Source organism: Papaver somniferum, chromosome 4, assembly GCF_003573695.1.
Source record: "Papaver somniferum cultivar HN1 chromosome 4, ASM357369v1, whole genome shotgun sequence".
NCBI classification, from domain to species: domain Eukaryota; kingdom Viridiplantae; phylum Streptophyta; class Magnoliopsida; order Ranunculales; family Papaveraceae; genus Papaver; species Papaver somniferum.
Genome location: NC_039361.1, coordinates 45,456,665 through 45,483,873, shown reverse-complemented (window position 1 = coordinate 45,483,873; position 27,209 = coordinate 45,456,665). Strand labels below are relative to the sequence as shown.

General features: G+C 35.7%; 2 protein-coding genes across 3 annotated transcripts; one reads left to right on the top strand and one right to left on the bottom strand.

Moving 5' to 3' along the window:
• Positions 1-13,337: 13,337 nt before the first annotated feature.
• LOC113275343 (histone-lysine N-methyltransferase setd3-like) lies at positions 13,338-16,840 on the bottom strand. Its single transcript, XM_026524822.1, has 5 exons — positions 16,376-16,840; positions 15,406-15,572; positions 14,953-15,252; positions 14,575-14,838; positions 13,338-13,939 (listed from the first exon to the last, which is right to left on the bottom strand). The coding sequence occupies exons 1-5, from the start codon at positions 16,773-16,775 to the stop codon at positions 13,565-13,567; spliced, it is 1,506 nt and encodes a 501-aa protein (XP_026380607.1). The 5' UTR covers positions 16,776-16,840; the 3' UTR covers positions 13,338-13,564.
• Positions 16,841-17,530: 690 nt separating this feature from the next.
• On the top strand, positions 17,531-22,089 carry LOC113273823 (60S ribosomal protein L23A-like). Of its 2 annotated transcripts, XM_026523422.1 has the most exons (3): positions 18,517-18,644; positions 20,309-20,635; positions 21,976-22,089. In XM_026523422.1, exons 1-2 carry the CDS (start codon positions 18,518-18,520, stop codon positions 20,620-20,622), a joined length of 441 nt encoding a protein of 146 aa, XP_026379207.1. In that variant the 5' UTR covers position 18,517; the 3' UTR covers positions 20,623-20,635; positions 21,976-22,089. The 2 variants fall into 2 exon arrangements, 1 of the variants encoding a protein (XP_026379207.1); XR_003322626.1 differs by lacking the exons at positions 18,517-18,644; positions 21,976-22,089 and adding an exon at positions 17,531-17,843 and having other exon boundaries at positions 20,309-20,628.
• The last annotated feature ends 5,120 nt before the right edge of the window (positions 22,090-27,209 follow it).

Below are 27,209 nucleotides of genomic sequence, written 5' to 3'. Positions count from 1 at the left end.
TTGGCGGCTTTGATCACCTCACCAGAATTCCCCAAACATAGACCATCATTTTCTTCACCCTTGAGGCGTCAATTACCACGTTATACAATACAACTGAAACTCAGCAGTTCTTGCCAGGCGGTCCAGGCCCAATGGTTTTTCTTGAGAATGCGCTGGCATTTCGAGAATGATGAAACGCAAGCATTGCTCCGAGCCGAGATGGTGGTCGGATTAACAAGCACACTAGGGGAGACGCCAAAGATCACAAGCAAAAAAATCACAAACTGGACACCATAAGATTATTCAGCTAACATCCCCCCGAAAAGAGTATCAAAAAGTATTACACTAAAATCCCTGAGTCCATCAGAAGAGCAGACTACATATATAAGGTAACAAATCAAAATATATCACCAAGTGGAAAGTTGTTAAAAGCAGACATTTCAAAAGAACTACCAATACCTTGAGACGGTTCAGCTAAAGTCCACCGGAAAATTTCAAACCTTTGAAAGTTGAAACTAAAGTTTATTCTAAGAAGAACATGGAAATAACCAAATAGAACAACTATGAAGTACTTCAGCCTTGGTTTGTTGTGGTAGTTGATGACAGATTTTTCACTCGTCGAGTAAGATTTTTCATGACATCTATGATCACGGATTTCTTTTGGATCCTTAATTGGAGTGAAAAATTTGTCGAGGGGGAAGCTGATCTTTTTAGTAATGCTTCATCCTCCATTATCTTGGTTGGGAAGTGCTCCAAGGCAATTAGGCACAAAGCAATAACTGTACGCAGAGTAGCTACTTCATTTGTTATCCCAAGAGGAGCTTCGGCAGACAACGATTTTAGAGTATTTAAATCGTGTTTTTCAACTGTTTCAACGTCAGTTGCAAGAAGCACTCTCAGTGCAGCCAGCAAACGACCTTCTACCAATTCTGGACCTCCTAAGCTTACCTGGTGGAGTAATAAAATGATTTAAATCCTAACAAACAACTTTCAGAAATGTTTCAAAGAAAAAAGAAAGATTTCACCATCAATTCATCATCCTTTTCACTAATCTGATCAGCCTAAATAGTATGAAATTAAATCCTATATAAATTCTGTGTAATAACGATACGGGTGCAAGTGTCAGTATCAGAGGTTCGGTTCAGGTTTAAGTTATTTCTTAATAAAATAAAAAAATTACTTTCTTTCTTATAATGAGAAAAAAGAAAAGAAGCCATGCTTCTTCTTCTTCTCTTCCATTTCTAGTTCCTTTTATTTTTCAAGTTTTATAAAACCAAGTTGCAAAAGCTTCTAACAACTAGCAGAGCTGTTGCAGTGTGTGTGAGTACAAGTACCAGCATCTACACGTGTTCGCCATTGGCATGTAGTAATGCTACCCAGAGCATTGGGATTGATGTGGCAACTGGAATTAATATTGTCAAGCCATATTTGGGTCTAACACCAATGTGCCAAAATCTAGCGGCCATGGCTACACCAGGCGTTATTTGCGCCACCATGCCACCGGCATGCGCTAACTATGCCAACCATGCCATGGTGTCACTGGCATGCACTACATGCCAATGGCGTCACTGTGCTATCATCGGGGGCCAACAGAATGTGGCCATAATCAATGGCCACCCTTTCTCATGAGTTACGATCTCAGCCGTCCAAATTCTCCATAGAATTGACAGGCCTGTGGCAAGTCTTAGGCGACCAACTAAGACAAGTCTAATAACATCACACGCTATTCTCCTGCAAGTCTCATGACTTTGACTTGCCACACATAGCAATCTGCTACACGTTTTCCACAAAAATACTCGAGACATCAAACATGTCACATACTGGGGGATGTTCATCAGGGTATTGGTCTGGCGGTTTACAGCGTGCGGCGTGCAACATGCTCATTATAAGAAAGTGTAAGAAAGCGGGGTAGTTAGTGGCGGAAAGAAGTAGTGGATGTAAACTAACCTGTTTTCTTCATAGTGGGAACGTGGTCTTTGACATATACACATTACCCCACTTCTCCATCACTCAATCATTTCCACTTTCTACGAGATCAGGGTGCATTCAATATGACTTGTATAAATAGGTTCTACCTATTTCAACCAAAGGGTAACAGTTTTGGTTAACAACAACACAGTATCCCGAAAAACACCAAAGAACTGATAGCTTACATTCCGCAAGCCAGTTCCATATTCTGATACAAGTCATAAAATAGACACACCTTCAGAACTAACCATTCTGGTTTCAACACCTTCTTCGCTTCCCTCCCTAAGACCAACCCTTCTCCTTCACTTTGTGACCGAAGCAAGACTGGGACGACCTTTTCTATGTTTAGGCCAGGATTGTACAAATTGATCTCTCGAATCTAAAGTACTCCCGTGCAATGCATTTGTTTAAGGTTTAGATTCGTTTCTCATCTACACACCCAAATTTACCAAAACCAGCAGAAACATTTTTTTACCCATAAACAGGTATATGGCTCTTTTTCTTCACGATTTACCTGTAATTTATATCTTCAATTGTATTAGGGTTCATATTATCTTGTTTTTGATGTTTTTGTTATTATTGTAAGCGATCACGTAATCACATTTTGATTTGAATAAACTGAAATTGTTGATTGACCAAAAAAAAAAATGATCGACCAAATTTAAGTGTTGATTTGTGGTAATTTTCAACACGGTAGGATCCATCGAAATGTATTTATATTTATAAATTAGAAGCAAGCACCGTGTCGGATGCTATCACCATTCACACCGATTCACGACGAAAGTCGACGGCACCGTGTGCGTTTAGTCATGATTGCAACTAGGGGTGCACAAACGTCGGTTCGGTGTTGTTACATGCCAAACCATTCACCTAACCGTTGCCACTGCGGTTATCATTTTTGAAACCCTCACTGAACTGTATTTCTATCGGTTCGGTTAAAAACCGATCCGATTCAGGACAGTTGAAACGGTTTTTCAATTGGTTTTAACCGATGCCAATCATAAATCACTTCTACCTGTTCTAATGAAGGGAAAAATAATTCTATAGGAAATTTGTTTACTATACGCAAGGTATTCAGTTTTAATTGAACATTAATTTACAAATTCAAATTTAATTATTCATCATTATTAAATTTAATATCTGGATTTAAATTCAATATGTTATTCTCTTTCTCCTTTGCAGTCCTCCTTCATTAACAACAACATAAAGTTCAACATTCAGATCAAAACCCAAGCTATTACTCATAGACTCCTTTGATTACTTCAACAATCTAAAAGAAAAAACACCATTATTCAAGATTAATACATGCATCCAGACATAAAACTAGGGTTTTTTATCAACTAAGTTTAAGAAAAAAATCAAAAATAACTATATCCATCACAGGAAAACATCCATAGAAAATAACCCTCCAAACTTGGATTATGATAGCGGTTGTTCGATTGAATAAAGATGAAGGTTCTGTTGATGGTGTTCTTGGTGAATCATAGAGGTGGTGGTGCTCTTGAGTCTTGATGGAGATGGAGGCGGCGACTATATGCTACTGGTGGTGATGGAGGAGGCGACTGGAGAGAACCAATATGTGAGAGGAAGTGAAGAGAAATGAAAAATGAAGAAGCTGCTTAGAATTTTAGGGTTTCCAGTTTATATAGTCTAGGTTTACTCTTTTTAGACGGATAGGATTGATCAGAATAGAAATAAATCAAGGACCTATAATAATCGGTTTTTCGGTGCGGTTAGTGTGTGGTTATGGGTAGAACCGTTGACCGAACCGTAAATCTAACGGTTATTAAAATGAAAAAAAGTGACCGATCGTTGGATCATCGGTTCGGTGCGGTTACAGTTCGGTTGTTGCGGTTACGGTTCGGTTAGTGTGCAGCCCTAATTGCGACCTACGTTTCCGGATGTTGCCACTAGTATGATTGCAAAATGTTGTGTGTATACCACGTGTTGGGTGGACTCAATCTACGGTGATGAGGTCTATTTACAATTAACTAGTAAAACATTAATTTTGAGGTAATATGTTACGTTAATGATAAGGACATATCGTATAAACAAAAACGTCAGGACTTGCAATTAAATTTCTCGAACCATGACATTTAGAGACACGCTTGATACTTTCTAAGAGCTATCTGTTGCTACACTGTAAGCAGTGAAATGCCGATACAAAATTAACAAGCGCCCCATAGAAATGTCGTCATCGTTATGTCCCATACAGAAGATCACCAAGGCAAAAAGAGTAGTTGGAATACATTGTCTATACCGGTTAGTCAATGGACCAATGGCCCCAACGTGGTCCATGTTTAAAACCTTGGTGAATAATATATACAAATGCCAATTGGGTTGTTGCGAGGCGTTCTCATTACTTAATTCTGTAATCTTACTGCCACCGGTAGTATCCTGTATATTCTACAAATCTTAATAAAATCTTCTCTTCCTATCAAAAAAAAATCAAAATCAAAAGGACCTTTTGTGGATGTTGGTTAAAATGGAAACTGCCTATATGAGGGCAGAGTCGCAGAGCAAACATGCTATTTAAGTGCCCAAGCATAACAAGTCCAAATAAGTTCGGAGATTAGAACGCAGACATGTAATATAACTCCACAGAATGTCACGATCCTCAGACCCTTAATTTCATAAATTAAAAACTGAAGCTTCATGCGCAACTACGTCGACAAAGTTTCATGCCCCAGTAAGTTAAGGGACATCTATTACTGAACGATCGTAAAAAGGTGTAACCGTGATCTCATGCATGAATTTCTGCAAGTCATAAGGAACGGTAAAGAATTTCTCTCTGCACATGCATGCATGTGCTCTTTTGATTGCATGTCTGATGGTGAGCTACCAGGTTCATATAAGTTCCTTATGGGAAGAACCATTCCAACATCAAAATTATGCAACTCTGTGGGACTTCTTTTTTGGGTCAATCAGGAAAATCAATTTGTGTGGGCAAAAAACTAAACATAATCATGCTCGGTGACATACGGGTGAGCTAAGTCCTTAAAAATATTAAACGAGTCCATCAAAAGAGCATCACGAACATGGCACGATTTTTCTTCGAAAATGCATTTTAACAACTCTGGAAGATATAAAGTATCGAATCAGATGTTTACTTTAATAATACAAATAACGTACCACTAGCTAGAATTCTACAAATGAACACAAACAAAGCAAAGTTATTTTTTACTTTTCTTTGTCATTTGCAGTACTTTCAAGAATCAGTGAGAAACTTTGTAGTGTTATTACATAAATCGTCAACCCTTACGGATACAATCATATGCCTTTAATATGCAATGACACAGAATATAAGACACACATGTATTTCACAACTTACAATTAATGACAGAATAAGGTCAAGTCAATATTAGTTGACTTGAGTTATAATATCCAATACACCCCCTCAAACTGATAAAAACACACACAATCAGTTTGAGAAATATTAAGTAAACTATAACTCTGTAAGGCTAAAAGAAGTATTTTGTAACTGAGTATCCTGCAAATGATTATGCATAGAAGAAGTATTCTGCAGAGGAGTATGCATAAGAGAATGTAATAATCTTGAAAAAGTAGGAAAATAAAGCCCTTTGGTAAAGATGTCAGCAATCTGAGCTTCACTAGCAATGTGCTGAAGTTGTAAGAAACCCTGCTCAACCAGTTCCCTTACAGTATGATACTGAATCTCTATGTGCTTTGTCTTGGCATGAAAAACGGGATTAGAAGCTAAGGCCATAGCACTGGTATTATCACAGTAAAGCAAAGTAGGAAGAGTGACTGAAACATGTAACTCAGACAACAAATCTACTAGCCATTTCAATTCAGCAGAAGTCACAAACATACACTTATACTCAGCCTCAGCTGAGGACTTAGAAACAATTGGTTGTTTCTTAGAAGACCAAGAAACTAAATTATCACCCAAAAATACTGCATACCTTGAAGTTGACCTTCTAGTATCAGGGAAACCAGCCCAGACAGAGTCTGTATAAGCTTTCAAACATTGTAAATTTCCTTTCTTCAAGGTAATTCCTAGACCCATTGTACCCTTTAAATATCTGAGTATTCTCTTAACCAATTGAAGATGAACATCTGTTGGGAAATGCATAAATTGTGACAGACTGCAAAACAAATATTTGTCCTAGTAAAAGTCAAATATTGTAGACTACCTACAACTGTCCTGTATTCACTAGCATCATCCAATATAATACCATCATATAAATACACTCTTGCTCCTTTTGCAACTGGTGTATCACAAGGTTTGCTGTCAAGCATTTTTGACTTAGACAATAATTCCAAAGTATATTTATTATGAGTTAAAACAATAGAATCAGAACTCCTAACAGCTTCAATACCCAGAAAATAACCTAAATCTCCTAACTCCTTCATAGAAAATTCATTTTTTAGAGAAGTAATTAAACTTTCAATCAGTACTGAAGAACTGCCAGTTAACAAAATATCATCAACATACAGCAACAAAATAAGTATACCTTGCTGAGAGAAGTATACAAACATAGAATTATCTGAAATTTCCTTCTTAAAACCATAAGATATCAAAAAGGTACTAAACCTATGAAACCAAGCTCTAGGTGCTTGTTTCAATCCATATAAACTCTTCTTTAGTTTGCAAACAAAATGAGAGGGATAATCTGGATTGATAAAGCCTTGAGGTTATGTCATATAAACATCTTCATTTAAGAACCCATGTAAAAAAACATTACTCACATCTAACTTCCTTACTTGCCAATCAAAAGATAAATCCATACATAGAACTACTCTTACAGATGTAGCCTTAACCACTGGACTAAAAGTCTCATTAAAATCTATTCCATCTTGTTGATCATAACCCTTGGCAACCAATCTTGATTTGAACCTATCAACTGTTCCATCTGGTTTTTGTTTTATTTTATACACCCATTTACATCCCAAAATATTCATATATGGCTCTGGAGCTACATAATCCCAAGTTCATTATTTCTTAAGGCTACATATTCATCTTTCATAGAGACTTGCCAGGCAGGGATACTCATAGCTTGCCTAAAAGTTTTGGTCCCAGATAAAGTAGTTAACAAGGAAGTAAAGGCAGAAGAAATAGGATATTTGGAAGAAAAATGAGCAACATAATCTGGAGAAAGTTTAGGTTTTAAAATTCCTCTCTGAGACCTAGTAACCATAGTGGTTATAGAAGAAGAATCAATAAGAGAATGACTCTGAGAAGGTAAGAATCAAGAAGAGAAGGACTATGAGAAGGTAAAGAATTATGAGTAGAAGAAATAGAAACAGTATCATCACTCACAGATGAAGAACTAGAAAAATAGAATTGAGTTTCATCAAAAACCACATTTCTTGAAATATAAGACTTTTTAGATATTGGATTGTAACATTTATACCCTTTATGTAAAGAGCTATAACCCAAAAAAAATACATTTGACAGTTTTAGGAGATAGTTTATCAGCTCTTGCATAAGCTAGATGAGGATAGCAAATAGTGCCAAAAAATTTAAGAAAAGAATAATCTGGACTGATTCCAAAAAGAACTTCAAAAGGAGATTTAAAATTTAAGACTTTTGTAGGAGTTCTATTGATTAAATAAGAAGCAGTTAAAAAGGCATCATACCAAAACTCTTTAGGACAAGAAGCATTGAACAACAAGGCATTACCCATTTTAGTAATGTTTCTATGCTTTCTTTCAGCTAGACCATTCTGCTCTGGTGTTTTAGGACAAGAAATACGAAGTTTAATACCACTGTGTTCAAGAATAGATTTAAAAGGTCCTTGGACAAGTTCAGCAGCACCATCTACTTGAAAAGAAATAATTTTTGTAGAAAACTGATTCTCAATATGTTTTTTAAAGTGAGAAAAACACTGAGAGGCATCAGACTTAAGTTCCATTGGATATATCCAATTGAACCTACTAAAATCATCAATAAAAAAAATGTAGTATCTATAACCTTTCAAAGAGGAAACAGTTGGACCCCATACATCACAATGTACAAGAGATAAAGGCTTATTTTCATGAGAAGGAGACAAAACAAAAGGCAATTTCTTGCTTTTAGCAAGTTGACAAGGATGACATAAAGATGAAGAAGGAGAAGTTGACAAAAGAATCTGTTTTGAAGAATGTAGTTTTTGAATAATAAGATTGGAAGGATGACCTAGTCTGTCGTGACAAACTTGAGAAGGAGCAGACAAAGAGGCAGACAAGACAAATTGTTTAGATGGAAATAAAACATAATGATTTAAAGGATACAAATTGTTAACTACATTTCCATGAGCAAGCAAGACATGAGTATCAAAATCTCTAATTTCATAACCATAAGGAAATAATTTAAAGTAGCAATGATTCTCTCTAGTAAACCTAGCAACAGATAACAAGTCATGTTTCATATCTGGTACTAACAAAACATTGTTTAGCCTGAAACTAGTTTTAGGTGTTGAAATAGTTGATGTTCCAGTAGAAGAAATAACAAGACACTTACCATTGTCAACTTGAACTGAATCTTTGCCTTTATAAGAAGTAGAATGATGAAGTAGACCATCATTGCCAGCCATATGTGTTGTAGCCCCTGAGTCAGCTAGCCACTGTGGAGATTCAGACGTAGAAGGAACATAATGATTTGAAAAATGCATATCTTCCATAGAAAAAAAACCATGTTGTGGTTGAAACTGTTGTCGCTGAGCCACATTTGCAGAACCATTAGCTGAAGAGGATGGTGGTGGATAGTATCTAAAATGGCACCTGCTAGCATAATGACCCCTTTTTCGGAAAATCTGACATTCCACCTGAGAGTAATCTCTCCTTCCATTTGCAGTCCCAGAAGAATTCCAATTTGAATTGTTATTGTTCTTGTTGGTATTAGTATTATTATTGTTGAAATTACTACCCCTTGGAGCTCTATTCTTTCCTCTCCCATAACCATTACCAGTACTGTTATTATTAGTACCATTTCTTGAATAAAAACCAGAAGGATGTTGAACATCAAAAGCTGAATTGGTAACTTGATGTTGTTCAGTAAGCCATTGCTCATGACTTAATAATCGTGGTTTAATCTCATCAAAGATAAAAGGAACTTCTCTATTTTGTGCAGAAATCACAAAATTATCATAATCTCTTCTAAAACCATTTAACACATACATTATCAAATCTGACTCACACACCTTTTCACCAATAGCAGCTAAAGAATCAGCAATACATTTAATATTTTGAAGATAATCTTGAACAGAAGCATTACCTTTCTTGCAACTATGTAATTGATTTCTAAGCATACTTTTATGAGCCATGAATTGATTCTTGAAGCTCACTTCTAAATAAGACCAAATCTGTCTAACAGTTGATAAACCCAATATATCAGCAGAAACCGAAGGTGTGAAAGTTACTTTTAAACAGCTCATTACAAAAGAATCAGCTTTCTTCCAGGAGACCCACCGTGGATTTGAAGTAAAATCTCCATTAACTAAGATCTGTTTAGCAGGTTCTACCTCATCGCCATTCACATACCCAAATAAAGAAGCAGAATACAGAATCGACTCGAACTGATCTCGCCGTATAAGAAAATTTGAAGAATCCAATTTTTCTGAGATAAAATTACCAATATTTGTAAAAGGAATAGTAAAATTACCATCATTAGCATCCATATTCTTCCGTCTTGTGTATACAATCAGAGGATTAGCAGCGGACATGAACAAATTGCAGATCAAAAAATATTGATAGATTATGAAGAACCCTAAATTGTTTTCTTAATCTGAAAAAGATTATCGATAACAGGATTATTGAAGTGAATCAAAAGATTATTGAGAAAAGATTATTATGGAATTCACACACTGACTGAAAAGATTATTGTAAAAGATTGTGTAGTGGAAAAAGAAAAATCAGGTCCTCTGGATCAGACCCAAAGATACCATGAGAAACTTTGTAGTGTTATTACATAAATCGTCAACCCTTACAGACACAATCATATGCCTTTAATAGGCAATGACACATAGTACAAGACATACGGGTCTTTCACACACTTACAGTTAATGACAGAATAAGGTCAAGTCAACATAATTGACTTGACTTATGATATCCAATAATCAGCATATCTGCAAGACAAATGCATTATGCAGCTACTACTATCCTATAATGAAGATTGAGTGCAGGAGCGCACGTAATTTCTTATCAGCAGTATTTTTATAAGGTCTTCTATTTGGATGGATATTGTGGAAGTAACTTATACAAGACAAAATAGTGGATCATCATGCATGGCCTTCAAGTAGGACTGGATTCATCTCGGATAAAGGTTGCTGTTTGTTGAAACTTAAAATGGTCGGACTCATGTGCAGTGGAAAAACATGCCCATACTACTGAAACCCACCTCAGTTTGTTCCTGATGGCGGCTGTCAATTTCATTACCTCATCCTCATCTCCAAAAATGAGTTCGACATGATCTTCTTTTCCTCTGATGTCACTGGCCAATAATTTTCTTCACCACTGATAAACATACAACAGTGATTACGGCCTAACAGAAAACAACAGAATGTGCCAATGGTTTTCTCTTGTTACTTGATTTTTCAACCTGGTAGGATGCAGCAACTTACACCCAGCTTCAATAACTTTACGGATGGTATACATATTTTGTTTGGTGATGTTGATGCGTGAAGTCGTCATGCAATATATAAACTAGAAGCAAGTGTCGTCATTTTTTTTTTGGCTATTATCATCGACCAATTCTTGAAGAAAGTCACGCCACATAATGGTATTCATATTTACTTTCTATTAGAATAAACATACATATTTGGTAATGATTGTGATGTTCACCACTAATATGATGCGTGTAGACTGAAGTTTATTAAGAGTGAACTCAAATATTATCTATGCGAGGTAGTTTAACTATTGCTAATTTATGATTAGTCGTGAGGTGGTAGGGTTAGGTTAATGACAGTGACAAATCAGATTAACAAATATATGAGCGGACCATGACCACAAGGGACGGGCTTGACCTTAAACAACTTTAAATTTTTACCACATACTGGAAACAAAATTCCAACACTTTTTGATGCGTTAGGACCAGTTTTAGAAATGGAAGTATGATGAACTATCAATTGCTTGACCACAAAAAGATTCTACCGCTTTAGAATTTTAATTTAGACTTATCAAACTAAGATGATCGTGATCAACTTTTTTGGAATGAGCACCGGCCAGAGCCAGTCACAGTCGCACATTAGAAATGTTATCATCATTATGCCCGTGCATGATCACCAAGGCAAAACAATATACTGGTTGGTCAGCGGATCAATGGCCTGAATAGAAAAAGAAAAACATCAAGATTGGAAACCCAAACGTGGTCCATGTTTAAAACCTTGATTAGTACTGTAAAATATATAGAACTGCCGATTGGGTTGTTGAAAAGTATTTTCATGACCGTGGTTCGTTGAGGTTAGAATATTGTTCGTGCCAAAAAGAAAAGTTAGAATATAGCTTTGATGGAACAACAACAAAGGAGCTATTGAGATCTTTGGGCCCTTATGGTTATCTCGTACACGAATACGATTCGATCTAGTGTGTGGATGGAGAGGAGCGAATGCGAGAGGGTGGATTCGATAAAGCCAACTTTGAAATGAGGTCATCTTGAAAACTCCGGGTTTATTTAATAACCTGACTTTGTCCGACGTCATATGGGTGTAAATGGCATCGAATATCGATGGTCACAAAGGGAAACTAAGAGGAAATGATGCCGGTGTTTGTTTTATTGCTTCGCTGGGATTTTACTATAGTGAAGGTTCGACAGTCCAAGATGGGACATTTGGAGCTGGTTTTAGGGGTTACGGACTTAGAGTTCAGTTTTTTGCAGAATAGTATTAGGGGCATCCATTATTGAACGACTGTAAAAAAGGTGCAACCGTGATCTCCTGCATGAATTTCTGCAAGTCATACGAAATTTCTCTTGTTACCTACCCACGACTCTTGTTCATCATTTACACTTCTTAATATAATCTCGCGCAAAATGCTCTTGCACATGCATGCATGTGCCTATATATCCTCAGAGAGAGGCAGAATCATACTATTTTGATTGCATGTTTGATGGTGAGCTACCAGGTTCATAAAAGTTTCCTTACGGAAGAACAACCAATCCAGCGTCAAGAAAATCAAATTTTGTGTGCTAATAACAAATGATAATCATGCTAGATGACATATAGGGTGAGCTACGTTAAAAGTACTACTCCATTTCACTACAATATCGAGTATCACGAACATGGTGCGATTTTTCTTAGAAACTGCATATTAACAACTCTGAAGACGATAACATAAAGTTACCGAATGGATGTTCACTTTAATAATGCAAACAATGTACTACTACAAGCCTGTTGCAAATGAAGACAAACGAAGTTGTTTTTTACTTTTCTTTGTCAATTGAAAAACTTTAAGAGTCGTCATTTCTGCAACTACCAACTGCCATTAAACAAAAATGATAAAAAAACACGTCGCTTGCTTGTGACAATATGGTATGCTATAGATCGTCTATTTTTTAACGAGTGATCATTTGAATTTTCTATCTTATCTTTGAATTTATTTTGAAGATTGCACAACGAGGAATGAAATTCTTAATACACAAGAGACAGAGTGGCAGACCAGTTTGTTATTTTGAAAATGTCGATTTACAAAAAAAAAAATCTTAACAGACCGAGAAATGAACCGTCCCCAAAAAATCGCCCTAAAAGCTTTCACAATATCAGCGCACTGTTCTCTGCGGGCCCACCTGGGACCACATCAAAATACTGTGGGAGCACGATTTATTTGGTAGTTTTTTTTGTCGGTTCATTAAGAACCACTGGTCGATTTAACACCCTATTCCTACCACGACCTTATCCAATAAACAAAGATGAGTTTAGAGTGTAAGTAATTTCGTGTTTTTATCCGTTTAGGTTTTGGATTGTAACGAGTGTCGATCTGGAAGTACAACTACGAGACAAAATAGTGGATCATCATGCATGGCCTTCAAGTATGACTTGATTCAATAGATTCCTCCCAAAAGGGTTGCTCCGTTGCTGTTTGTTGAAGCTTAAAATGGCCGGAATCACGTGCTGTAGAAAAATATGCCAGTAGTACCGTACTGATGCCCATCCACTGTTGCTCAAGTTAGCGGCTCTGATCACCTCACCAGAATTCCCCAAACATAGACCATCATTTTCTTCACCCTTGAGGCGTCAATTACCACGTTATAGTGTTATACAATACAACTGAAACCCAGCAGTTCCCGCCAGGCGGTCCAGGCCCAATGGTTTTTCTTGAGAATGCGCTGACATTTCGAGAATGATGAAACACAAGCAGTGCTCTAAGCTGAGATGGTGGTCGGATTAACGAGCACACTGGGGGAGCCGCCACAGGTCACCTGCAAGCGGTTCTTTGCATTGCAAAACGCCAAAGCAAAAAAATCACAAACTGGATACCGTAATATTATTCAGCTAGCATCCCCTCGAAAAGAGCATAAAAAAGTATCACACCACAATGTCAGAGTCCATCAGAAGAGCAGACTACAGCCTTGAAACTAAAGTTTATTCTAAGAACCATGGAAATAACCAAATAGAGCAACACATGTTGCATGCATTTTGTAAATTATCATAAGACTTTTCTTTCACTACTATGAAGTACTTCAATCTTGGTTTGTTGTGGCAGTTGATGACAGATTTTTCACTCGTCGAGTAAGATTTCTCATGACATCTATGATCAAGGATTTCTTTTGGATCCTTAATTGGAGTGACAAATTTGTCGAGGGAGAAGCTGATTTTTTTAGTAATGCTTCATCCTCCATTATCTTGGTTGGGAAGTGCTCCAAGGCAATTAGGCACAAAGCAATAACTGTACGCAGAGTAGCTACTTCATTTGATATCCCAAGAGGAGCTTCGACAGACAACGATTTTAGAGTATTTAAATCGTGTTTTTCAACTGTTTCAACGTCAGTTGCAAGAAGCACTCTCAATGCAGCCAGCAAACGACCTTCTACCAATTCTGGACCTCCTAAGCTTACCTGGTGGAGTAATAAAATGATTTAAATCCTAACAAACAACTTTCAGAAATGTTTCAAAGAAAGAAGAAAGATTTCACCATCAATTCATCATCCTTTTCACTAATCTGATCAGCCTAAATGGTATGAAATTAAATCCTATATAAATTCTGTGTAATAACGATACGGGTGCAAGTGTCAGTATCAGAAATGAACAAGGGTGGCAGAAAAAGTAGCAAACAGGGACATAGGAGGTTCGGTTCAGGTTTAAGTTATTTCTTAATAAAATAAAAAAATTACTTTCTTTCTTATAATGAGAAAAAAGAAAAGAAGCCATGCTTCTTCTTCTTCTCTTCCATTTCTAGTTCCTTTTATTTTTCAAGTTTTATAAAACCAAGTTGCAAAAGCTTCTAACAACTAGCAGAGCTGTTGCAGTGTGTGTGTGTGTGTGTGTGTGTGAGTACAATTACCAGCATCTACACGTGTCCATACAGGGAATTTTAAAGAGAGAAAGTGTCATCATCCAGAAACCAAAAGAGTGCTCTTTTTGGGTGAGATAGATCCAGCTTTTGATAACTCTCTTTTTTTAGGACTCCTACGTTAAAAAATTTACCAACAGAGGTTTTCAATTTAAAACAGTCCAGAGGGAGAAGACCAACCTTTAGATCGGAAGCTTCTCCATGTAATTTTAACTGCGATAGAATCTGTTGCTGCCATGGCTTGGGTGCAGAGAAGTTAGGGGACGTGATCCCAACAGCCATGCTCGCGGCATCCAGAAAGGCCCCATCATACTTGAGTTCGATAGTGTCATACGGATTTGAGGGGACTACAAAACCGTAATCTATGAGGAAAAAATCATTGCTCAAACCCCCGTAATTAAGCACCACTGGATCATTTTGTCTGATATCAGTTTCAGCTTTAACCTGGCATTGTATCAAACATACAATCTTAATCAGCGTAAGAATTGCAAGACACTGCAGACCCATCCACACTCACAAGCACAGACCAAAACTAGAACCCCGGAGAAAAAGACCTACCTTAACTAACATTTTGGAGTTTCTCGTTTCTTCCTCTTGAAATATTTTAGCATTTGGTTGGAAGCTGTGGTTGCACATATCAATGAGTGGAAGCATCATTGGTATCGAACTATGAGCGCCGTCTGGCAGCCTTGCGCCATGCAAACGGAAGGCACGCGATGAGACTGCTGACATGGCCCAGCCAAGAGCAGAAGCATCTACACCCTGTCCGCCAAAAGGATGATCATCTGGTTTCACATTGTCAAGTGCATGTTTTATGTCCTTTTCAAAATCAAGAAGAAATCTGCATCTCTTATTGACCTGTAAAAATCACAAAGCAGAGTATTCATTTATAACCTCATACTAAATGAAATCACATTCAACTGAAATTACTGTATCTTTTAGGATGATCTTTTTTCTTGTAACCGGAAGAAGAGATTAAATGAGGGCTTCTATAGGAATCGATTTTCATACCTGATAAAGAAGAGGAGCATACTGCAAGTTTTTTATGTCTTCCCCTGGAAAGAAAATAGGCACAGTGTACGTTTGAGGCAGATTACTGATGTATGGCCACCAGAACGAACCAACCGTAGCTCTTTCTTGGAGAAGCTTCAAACCCAGTTTCATAGCCCATAGTTCCTCTGTCTAGCCCAATATCCAAAAAATAGAGGTTATGAAACCTTATTGCAAAAACTAGAAAAGTATGACTCCTACTTGTAGACCTAGGGGATGAGTTTTACAATGAAGTTCTACTTTGGACTATAACAGTTACGTAACCAGATAATAGTTACCATTCCTACTTATACTCCTGTGGTTAATCGTGTTTATAAGGCGCTTATCATAACTTATGGATCAATTCTTTCGAGTGTGTAGTTTCACACTTTCACTTGACAATAATAACTAGTACAAGACAACTTAAACGTAGTTCGATTTGAATGACTGAATAAGATAAGAGTCTGAAAGTAGTAATATGTATGCTCGAAAACAGAAGCCAGATAAAACGATGATGCCAGTAAAGATATATATCAATATTTTAATATGAACATGATATAACATGCCAGTAATATGCGATTGTAACTTCGAAAAAAAATGCCTAAATCACAAAGAGCATTTTTATTAGTCATGAAAGCCGCTTATTAGACTTCTTAACCCTATTCCCAACTTCCCAAACAAATCAATTAGCTAAGACAAGAAGCCAAACTAGATACATTGATTTCTGAAGATATGAAACAAAACCCACAATTTCCCTAATGCTCAATGTTCATAGCCACAATTCCTAATGCCCACTTTACATTTTCTAATTTCTCATAATTTCCATACTGAACCAACAATTAAATAAATCAAATCACTAGCTCAATGTCCAAGGTTCATGACCAAGTTCTAATTTGTAAACTCAAACTCGAGCAATGCAATAATAATTTAATTGAGAGATAGAGTGAATTACCAGGAACTTGACGAGATAATTGAATCAAAACAGAATCAACACCATCTCCATCACCAGACTCCAAAGATTGAAACTGGAGTGGTAAATGACTAGGAAGAGAAATTAAGTCAGCCCCTTTAGGTATATCTTCAGAAGAAACTAAACCAACCCCATTAGATTCCTCATCAACTAATTTCAACCCTTTATGAACAAACCCCCCTTCTTTTCTAACCCATCCAATCAAATCAGGTGGATTTGAAACCAGACGATCAGTATAATAATCTGATGATGAAGAAGAAGATGCATATGTGAGAGTACGAAAGCGGGTTAATGAAATGGTGGAAAGAGAAGGAGAATAGTGAATGAAATCCCTAGTTGCCATTAACAATATCTTTGATGAAGCTCCTGTTATGTTCATCATTTTTCTTCTAGGTTCGAGCTCTGCTTTGCTCCTACACAAACCGAAGCCAAACACTTCGAATTTTGATAAACAATTTTATCTTTGTGAAAAATACTATAACCCCCTGCTATATGGGTTCAAACATATAGAAGCCCCACCAAATGGATCATCCACTGTCAAGTCCATACTTTCATGAAATGATACTACTAGGCCCAGAATATCAATATTTCTTCAGATCTGGCCCATAATTAATTATTACGAATTTTAATAATGACAAAACTACCCTTTACTATTTATACAGGAGGAATCCCAGAAGATATTTTCATTTCTCTTTTCTTTTTCTCTCTCTTCTGCATTATTTTTCTCTCTCCGCTCATGCGATTTTAGATCTGTGAAGAAGAAGACGAGACGATTTTGCAGGTAATCATCAGTTAATCACCAATACGAATCAATCTTTGAATGGATTTCATTTGAATATAGGTTTTTGTTGGTTTCAAGATGCATCAGATTAGGTTTTCTTTTGTTCGATTGGGTTTTTTGAAGATTTTGAATCAAATCTAAGTTTCAGTTGATTCGAAGCAGCAGAAATCATTTCGGATTAGGTTTTTGATTAGGTTAATCATTCTTACTGTTATTAGTTCAATGTTTGATTAGATTTTTGATTTTTATTTTAATTGATTCTGTTAAGATCTGAGAAGAAGAAGAACCTGATTTTTTTTTGAATCAATCGAATTTCTTCAATGTCGTTTTAACCCTAATTACTTACTTTTTGTGCAAATTCAACAATTGAATCAAGAAGATCTTCAACAGCAGCAGAAATGAAATCGCCGTATGGGAAAAGATCTGAAAATCAATAAGATTTCTCTCGTTTTTAATTGAATCAACAAGTTTTAAATCTATGTATGCGTTTAGAATATTGTTGTTTTTGTTGTTGATGGTGATTACTTGTCGTCATCGTAACTGTAGAGGGTACTAATGTTCATCAATAGTGTTGGTGGTGGATATGCAGGTTCTGGTGGAAGATGAGGAGGTTGTAGTGGTAGAGGTGGTGGTATTTGAGAAGTTTTGGAGGAGGATCTAAAGTCAGTGGTAAGTAAGATGATTCCTTCTTTCTAATTTTAGATAACTTGCTTTATTTTCAACATTTTTATGAATAGATGTACTTTGTGTACAAATTTATAGCAATATGACATGTTATGTGTTGTTTCATTAATGTGTATGAATATCTTGATACTTAGAAATTATTGTGCAAGTGTATGAGTCTTAGAATTTTGATGCACAACATGTGTAACTTGCGTCTACACATCCAAATTGCATGTGTAACTTTCGTATACACATGTGTAATTAGGAGTTACACATGTTAATTGAATGTTTAAGTTATAGTTACATATGTGTTTTCATTGACTGCTGGATACACATGTCATATATGGATGTGTAATTCTCAATTACACTAGTCAGGTGCATGTATAACTCATAATTACGCATGCTAAGTTAAGTTATCAACTGCCTTTCTTTGATCTTTTATACTATGACTGTTGTGGCTAAACAAACAAAATCAATTGCATACACTTTCCTACCCCTATTGTTGAGACATTACTTCCAAAACACCTAAGGTCTTATCTTCGTGTAACCGCTAGTTAATGGTGGTGTTTTGATACAAAATCAATTGCATACACTTTTCTACCCCTATTGTTGAGACATTACTTTCCTACCCTAGACTCCAAATATCAACATTTTCGTTAATGTTGGGAAACAACATTCATATGAGGTTTGTGCTGCTCAACATTCAGTCAGTACCTAAATCTTCATCAGCAAAAGGTGTTCATTCTGCTATTAATCGCCTCTTGGGAAGGAAGAAACCTGTTAATCATGTCTTTGGTGGTGAAAAGCGTAAGAATCTCACTACTGATTTTTTGTGATATTTTGTAGATTTGTTTGGTAGTTTGGTGGTTGATCTAGGTTTTTTGAGGTTGAATTTTGAGCTTGAAGTTCTAGATTTGGTTTGATTTTGTTTGGATTTGAAATAATTTCTGATCTGGTTTTAGTGGACTTAGTTGCATGTTATTGGAGGTGGATAATGATTCGTTTTACTGTTAATTTCATGATCGATGCACTTGATTGGGGTTTGTATGTAAAGTTGATGTCAATTCCTAGATGTTTAGTTTGTTTTGCTTGTCTGTGATCTTATCGAGGTTTGAGTGGATGTGATTTCTGTGTTTTTGTATACTTAGATTAGGATGTATGAATCAATTAAATATTAAACATGTGAAAATTGAAGCTATATTGATCGGTATCTCACTTTGTAGCTGAACTGATTGATTTCGTGGATCTGATTAGATTTACGAAGGTGGAATTTGGGTATTACCAAGCTTGTTATAGTTGTATTTATAATAACTTGCAATATATATAACATAAACTTTATATCCCAGGATGTGTAACTAGCAGTTACACATCCTGGTAGTTACTGCTAGATCCTCATCCAAACTGAATGATGGTCCTTTACTGAGAACAAGCTGGCCATAAAGCAACTGCCGAACAATGTTATCTAGTCATTCTAATATGCATGATATACCTTTTCATAAGAACTTGAAATATACATAACATAAACTTTATATCCCAGAATGTGTAACTGCTAGTTACACATCCTGCTAGTTACAGGTTTCGGATAACTAGCAGTTAGACATCCATATGCCAACATATATAGATACCTAGAAATGTGGCAATCACAATCAAATTTTATGGAGTCATGTTTACCTGAAGCTCACTAGACAACACCATCCTCATCTGCTTAACCACTTTTTTGGTATCATTATCAACACCACCACTCCCTGCAATCCACACATACACGTAAACAATGTATATAGTTATTAAGAGCCTTATTTTTCTGAAAATTCATTTGGTCAATGTTGTCCTAGTAATTGAAAACAGAAACACTAAAGATATACTTTGCTTCATGTCTTAGCAATTGAAAATCAGAAACTTGCATTCATGGACAAGCATTATAAGATTATATTGAATTAAACTATCTTTTGCGAAGGTACAGAAGTATAGATTGACTTAAGGTAATGAGAATCACAGAACATGTAGCTTATTTGTTTGAGCAAGATTGTTACTGAAATTTGAAACCGTCGAGTTTGTTGAAGGTAAACTTCAAGATATGCATCTGTGTATTCCTTTTCAATCATCGTAAGAGAATAGAATTACCGCAATAGCTAACAAAACATAACATGCTTGTGTATCTACTAGTTACACATGCAAATTAGATGTGTGACTTATAGTTACACATGTTAATTTGATGGTATATGCATATGTAACCTAATATGAAACTTCTATCTAACTGTGACATTTTTAATTTTACCTTCTTTTTGTAGAGTCTGTAACTCTGTAAGGGTGAACTATTAAGTTTTGTATACTTGCTCTAGTTTATTCAGTTATGAGATAGATTTGACTATTCTGTGTCCATTGGTTTTTGATTTTTGGATGTCATGTTTTGTTCATTTGTATGAGAAGTGTTCTAGCTGCTATGGTACTGATATCATTTGCTTGTCATGTAGTTACTAAGAAGGCTGACCCCAAGGTGCTGGCTAACAAAGCTTCCAAGGCTGTCAAAGCTGGAGCATCAACCATTAAGAAGAAGGCTAAGAATATCTGCACATCAGTCATATTTCACAGGCCAAAGACATTGCAGAAGGCAAGGAATCCCAAGTACCAATATATTAGTGCACTACCAAGGAACAAGCTGGACCATTACCAGATCCTGAAATACCCACTCACCACCGAGTCCGCAATGAAGAAGATTGAAGACAACAAGAAGAAGAAAATAAGGATGCTTTCAAGAAGATGTAAAACATCCAGACAGATAAAGTGAACACCGTTATCAAGTAAGCCTTCTTGATTACTTACGACTAGCTACTTCTTTTTCTTGAAAGGTAGTATATGGATATAGGTCTGGAATGGTTTCACTTAACTCATACATCTGTTTAACTGCACATCACACAAGCCATATGCATGACAATTTGCACGTTTAACTAGCATTGGCAGACTATGGATGTGTAACTAGTAGTTACACATGCTAATTAAATATGTAACTTCTAGGTACACAAGCCAAATAAATGTGTATCTACTAGTTACACATGCAAATTAGATGTGTAACTTATAGTTACACATGCTAATTTGATGGGATATGCATATGTATCTTATAGTTACACATGCTAATTTGATGGGATATGTTATAGTGGTTATATTTATGAAATTGAGAAAAGAACATCAAGTCCTAGTAGTAGGGAGTAGTAGTGGATGCAGATTAGACTAATTAGATGCAGGTTATACTTATAGTTACACATAATAATTAGATGTGTAATTTCTAGTTACACATGATGATTGTATGTGTAACTTATGCTAATATGCATGTGTAACTATTGTTTACATGTGTAACTACTGATTACACATGCATTTTGTTTTCCTGGGTTCATATCTATACCCTGCTGAATCAGTTGTGTGATCATTTTTTGCGATATTAATGTGCTAGCACAAGGTTCCCAGGTGTTTGTATTATTCTGCCAGTATAATTACTGTCTGAAGCTTTACTTTCTGTTGCTTAAAATGTCCTTCGTCATCGATAATATGAAAATGGCTTAGGTACATCTAGACTAGCACTGTAAAACGTCTTTCTGTTAATACAGTGCTAACAACGTCTTTCTGCTGAAGCAGTGATATCTTAATTAAGAGCTTCTCATTCACTTGCAAGGTTAACTGTATTATTTTATGACTGGTAATTGCTTGATAGTCACCTCTCGTTTTTGCTAGTGTTATTCATTTAGAGATGGATTTGCTGATTTTATGTTGACATATCTAAGTCAGATGCATGTGTAACTCCTAGTTACATAATTCAGATGCATGTGTATCTGCAAGTTACACATGTTAATTAGATGTGTAACTTTTACTTACACATACTGATTTTGGGTACACATATCAATATGTATGTGTAACTCCTAGTTACACTAGTCATATGCATGTGTAACTGCTAGCTACACTAGCCAGATGAATGTGTATCTCCTAGTTACACATGTTATATGCATGTGTAACTCTCAGTTACACAATTCAGATGCATGTGTAACCGCTAGCTACACTAGTCAGATGCTTGTGAAACTGAAATATACATTGTTTTATGTACTGTTCATTTTAATCGTATAAATACTGATTGCTTGTTGTTATATTTCAGGTTTTAGATAACTTCATAAAAGCTAATTGCTTAAACGTGGTAATGGTCTCGCTGGAACTGGAGTTGACGCTGAATACACAAGTCAGATGCATGTGTAACTCTCAGTTACACTAGATAGACACATATGTAACTCTCAATTACACTAAACAGATGCGTGTGTAACTTCTAGTTACACATGCTAAGAAATTATTGTAAATGAATATTAAAGTAATAACTTTTTTTTTTGTGTTTTTTTTGATGTCTATTTATTTGCATATATATACAAGTGTAACTTTGCATTACACATATCATAAAGATGTGTAACTTCTGGTTACACATGCCATATGCATGTGTAACTTCTGTTTACACCTTCGCACTGTATTTTAATAATTTCGGGCCTAGATTTAATAATTTTGGGCCTAGATTTAAATTTTATTTAATTATGGGCTTGCCAATATGCATAAGGGTATCAAGGTCTTTTAAAAACTCGGGGCCTAGATTTAAACTTTTTTTAATTAAGGGCCTCATATTATGGGTTATCCATGGGTTGGGCCTGAGCCTAATTTCCCCTTTATCTTTTTCATTGTTTCATGGGCGTGGGGGTGAGCATGGGCCAATATGCAAGGCCGGTTTTTACCTCATCCACATCCAATCCTATTCATTACGAATTTCTAATCCATTATCTAACGGATTTGTACTCAATGGACATATGAAAGGATATATTAGATACGGATAATCCAATTAATTTGCTTTATAATTAAAATTTATAACAAAGAAATAAAAGCAATAACATGATTTAATCAATCCATACTTGTAAAAAAGAACACCTAGATCATTTCAGAACGAAAAATTAGCCAACATGATATCACTTTAATTGGACCGTGCTAAGAAATTTTCTCAAGGAAACATTACACATGGATATAGTTAAGACTGTTAATTTGTGTTTACCGTTCACGAAGTCAAAACATGTTGATATGCTAAGACGTAAACATATCTGAAAGCTACTTCACATGCCTCCTTAAGAATAATTTAGAATCTAACAGGTTCGTATGTCTAACGGATTTTCAAGGTTGCACCCGGCCCAATATGTAATCCATTAGATTTCAAAAATCTCATCTGCATCCAACCCATTAACGAATGGTCCAGACACCCACCGCAAAAATACAATTGGTCCGGATTGATTCCACCGAATCTAAACTAAATGCTGACCCCAAAAGAATGTAGACATGAATAGGCCAAAACTTTTGTTATAAGTGGACAGATAGAGAAAAATAGGCTTGGGAGTCCGCTTGGCTGGGTTGGCAATTTCCAATCCATACATGTGTTGCCTGTGTTCTTGCTAGAGAGGATCTGCATCCAGAAAAATTGGCTCCGATTGATATGAAAACGCGAGGGTACCAAAATACACCACACTTTTTTCTTAGGCAATCTTTATGGACAAATTCAATACAACTCCGAGAGTTAAACTCAATCAAGGAATAGTATCTTAGAGTTATATCTCTATCTCTTGCGGTTAGAACGTTTACAGAAACGATTCCGTGAACCTAATCACAAAGAGATAACTTAGACGGTATCAGAGACCAATGTCCAAGAACCAATCAAGTCGTATACAACAAACTAGGTCGGATGTCTCTACTATGATTGATCAACGCAAAAACTATGATATTTCAATTACAAAGATAAATAATATAATGCGGAAAAACAAATAACAAAGACACCAGAAGTTTTGTTAACGAGGAAACTGCAAATGCAGAGAACCCTATGACCTAGTCCAAATTGAAAACCAAATTGTATTAAGACGCTACAGACACAAGTCTACCACCAATTAACTTCGGACTCGAATGTAGTTGAGCCTTAAATGGTATCCCACCGATTAAGGTATAGTCGCGCTCCTTACGCCTCTTAAATCCCAGCAGGACTCCACGCAATTGATTGCCTTAGATGACATCATGCCAACTAAGAGTTGCTTCAACTCAACTGAAGACTATAAACCAAATGTGCCTCCTACAGATTAAGCCTATAAAATTGATTTCCTGATTACGATCGAAACGTATGATCGATAGCAATTCGACAAAGTCTAGATATCTTCAATATTCGGAATTATGCAACCCGAAGTGCATCATATATTATTATTCACCTCACAAGTATAAACCTTTGGAATCAACAAAGTTTGAGAAGAAGAGAACTTTGATGATGACTATCTATCTTGACTGCTGGAGCAAACACTACAAACAATCAAGATCAGGATACTCGATTTATCAAGGAGAGAAAATTGGACCTCGCTTCACGAATACCAACGAAGTCTTTATAGTCGCAAAACCCTAAAAGGGTTTATGGAGAGGACGACTCTAGATACAACTAGGACACACCAAAAAGTAGTGTCAAGATTCAAAAATCCTAGTTGCTTGGAGTTCCCCTTTTATAGACATTCAAAACATAGGTTGCTTTAGGTTTAAGCTAAGATAACTTTGGAACCAAGCAAATAACACCCACCTTTGAATCTGATTTACATAAGCAAGATATACACTCTGGTTAGGTGAGATGATAAGATTTAAGAAAACCCTATATATAAATAACCGCATTCGCATGGTGCCTAGCTAGTAGGAAAAGGCAAGTACGGGTCGAACCCACAGGGAGCGGTGGAAATACCGTACCCAATAGTTCTGATTGACTAACCAGATATGTTGTTTTTGGATTTTGAAAGAATTAAGGAAATAAAATAATGAAAATAAAAAGAATTATTTAAATGTAATGAGAAAGATGGTAACTAGGGAATCTGGTTTCAACCAATTTAATCATGTAAAACCATATACTCCGTAAAATTGTTTCACCATTTTAATTTCCTCCGCTTCTAAGTTGATAGCTGCAGAGATTTAATTATCAATAATATGCAAAAACAAACAAATAAAAATAAACAAGAAAATAAAAATACCTACTGGAATGTACATAAAGGATCCCCATAAACTAATAACCTGAAAATTTGGGGATCAACCCAAAATACAGTATTTACAAATGACAGCTTCGCACTTATCTTATTATTCCTTGAAGAAGGTGAAACTACCAAAATGAAAAATTTACCCCCAAACCCGGTTTTTACTTCACAAGGAAGTGCATAAAGAACATAATATGGGTATACTATTTGGACTGGGGAAATATCAATTGTCTCATGCATGGTATCGGGAACGGGCAAGTCCTCTGGGTACTTGGATGCAAAGTGATCCAACAAAATTTGAGAATCACACAATTCTAACCCTAAATTAGGTAACTTTTGGAAGTCCAGGGGTCTAGAAAAAACCTCTAAGTCGGACGAATATTCCGAGATAATTCATCTATAGAATTAGGCAAATCATCCATAGGGTCATCTGTATGTTTTGTCTGGAACAAAGAGTCGCTACTAGACTGATCATCATCATCATCATATAATTTTTAGCATTCCAGAATTCTCAATCTTTGTTCCAAACTAAGCGGTGTGTGTTTGTAATACTTCTCATATATAGTTTTAGGTGATTCTTCACTTACCATTTGTGGATCAAAAACTCCACACAGTTACCTATGCATATCTTCACCAAGCGTCATCTTAGATGAGGTTGCCTAATAATTTAAATTTTTATGCTTATATTCTGTCAGTGTCATCTTAGGTGATGTCTCCTGAGAAAGAGTCATCATCCTCAAAAAAGTACTTGAAAAAAAATATTCTAAAAAATATTCTAAAAAATATTGTACAAAAATAAAAATAAATAAAATAAAAACCTAACTATTTACAAAATCAAAAATACTAATTACAATACTCCACAGCCGCTCCCCTGCAGCGGCGCCAAAAAATTCATAAGATTTAAGAAAACCCTATATATAAATAACCACAAATTCATGGTGTCTAGCTAGTAGATAGAGGCAAGTACGGGTCGAACCCAAGGGGAGCAGTGTAAATACCGTAACGAATAATTCTGATTGACTAACCAGAGATGTTGTTTTTGGATTTTGAAAGAATTAAGGAAGTAAAAGAATGAACATAAAAAGAATTAATTAAATGTAATGAGAAAGATGGTAACTATGGAATCTGGTTTCAACCAATTTAATCATGTAAACTCATATTCGATTTCTAAATCGTATACTCCATAAAATTGTTTCACCATTTTAATTTCCTTCGCTTCTAAGTTGATAGGTCTAGAGATTTATTTATCAATCGCAAAGCATACGCCATTAAAATATTACTAAGCATGGCACATCAATTTAAAAGAATAAATAAATAATGGAGCTATCCCACCAGAATAAAGTTTCAAAGAATTAAATATCAATCTATAAGCATACTCCGTCAAAGACCTAATCCAAGCACGACGTATCAATCGGAAAGCATATTTAATTAATTCAACTATTATGCAATAATTTACCAAGCAAATATTGAAGAAAATTACTAAACATTTAAATCATTATTCAAAATATTATATGGAGAATTAACATTTGAGTCTACGCAATCAAAATGATTTCACCGAAGACCCTAGTTACATAAAACCTAGAAAGACATGGAGAAAATAAAATAATAAAATAAACCCTTTTTCTGTTTTTAGCTCTCAGCCGTGCTCCACCCAAAAAGAGTTCTCACTACCTCATATATAGTCATGCACCCAAATGGAGATGAAATCAAAAAATATACCGTCTTAAAATCTTTTTAACTCACATGCACGCAGAAAACATTCTTATCTATCAAATTTTGGTGTAAAAGGAAAGAGAATCATATGCTACCAATTATCGTCCTCCACAAATAGTAAGATAATGAAGTTATCTGTTTATCCTTTGATGTTGACATTTCTCATTTTCTTAATACCACTCACTTTCCGATAAATCTCCATATCATATAAAATATATTTTTCAGGTGGGATAAACAAAGTATCTTGGTGATTAATTCGTTGAGAGAGAAAATAATGATGTCGTCACTTGGACTCATATCAGACAAAAGTTAACTCTTGTAGCACAAATGATCTTCCACCTTATACAGCTTCCAATCTAGTTATTTTTACTCCTCGTGATCAATTTCGCTCGTATTTTCTTCAAAAGCACTAAAATAGTATTATTAACCAAAATATCGAGTCCTAGCTAATATAAATATGGGTATAAAATGTAACACTTACGTGCTTATCATGAGACCGTAACCAAACCATGCACAAAGACTATGTTCAACATGGTTAGCCGAAATTAGTCGGTTTGAATTTAAAAGCTTAATCTTCATTTTCATGAACACATAAGACATTAACTCCGAG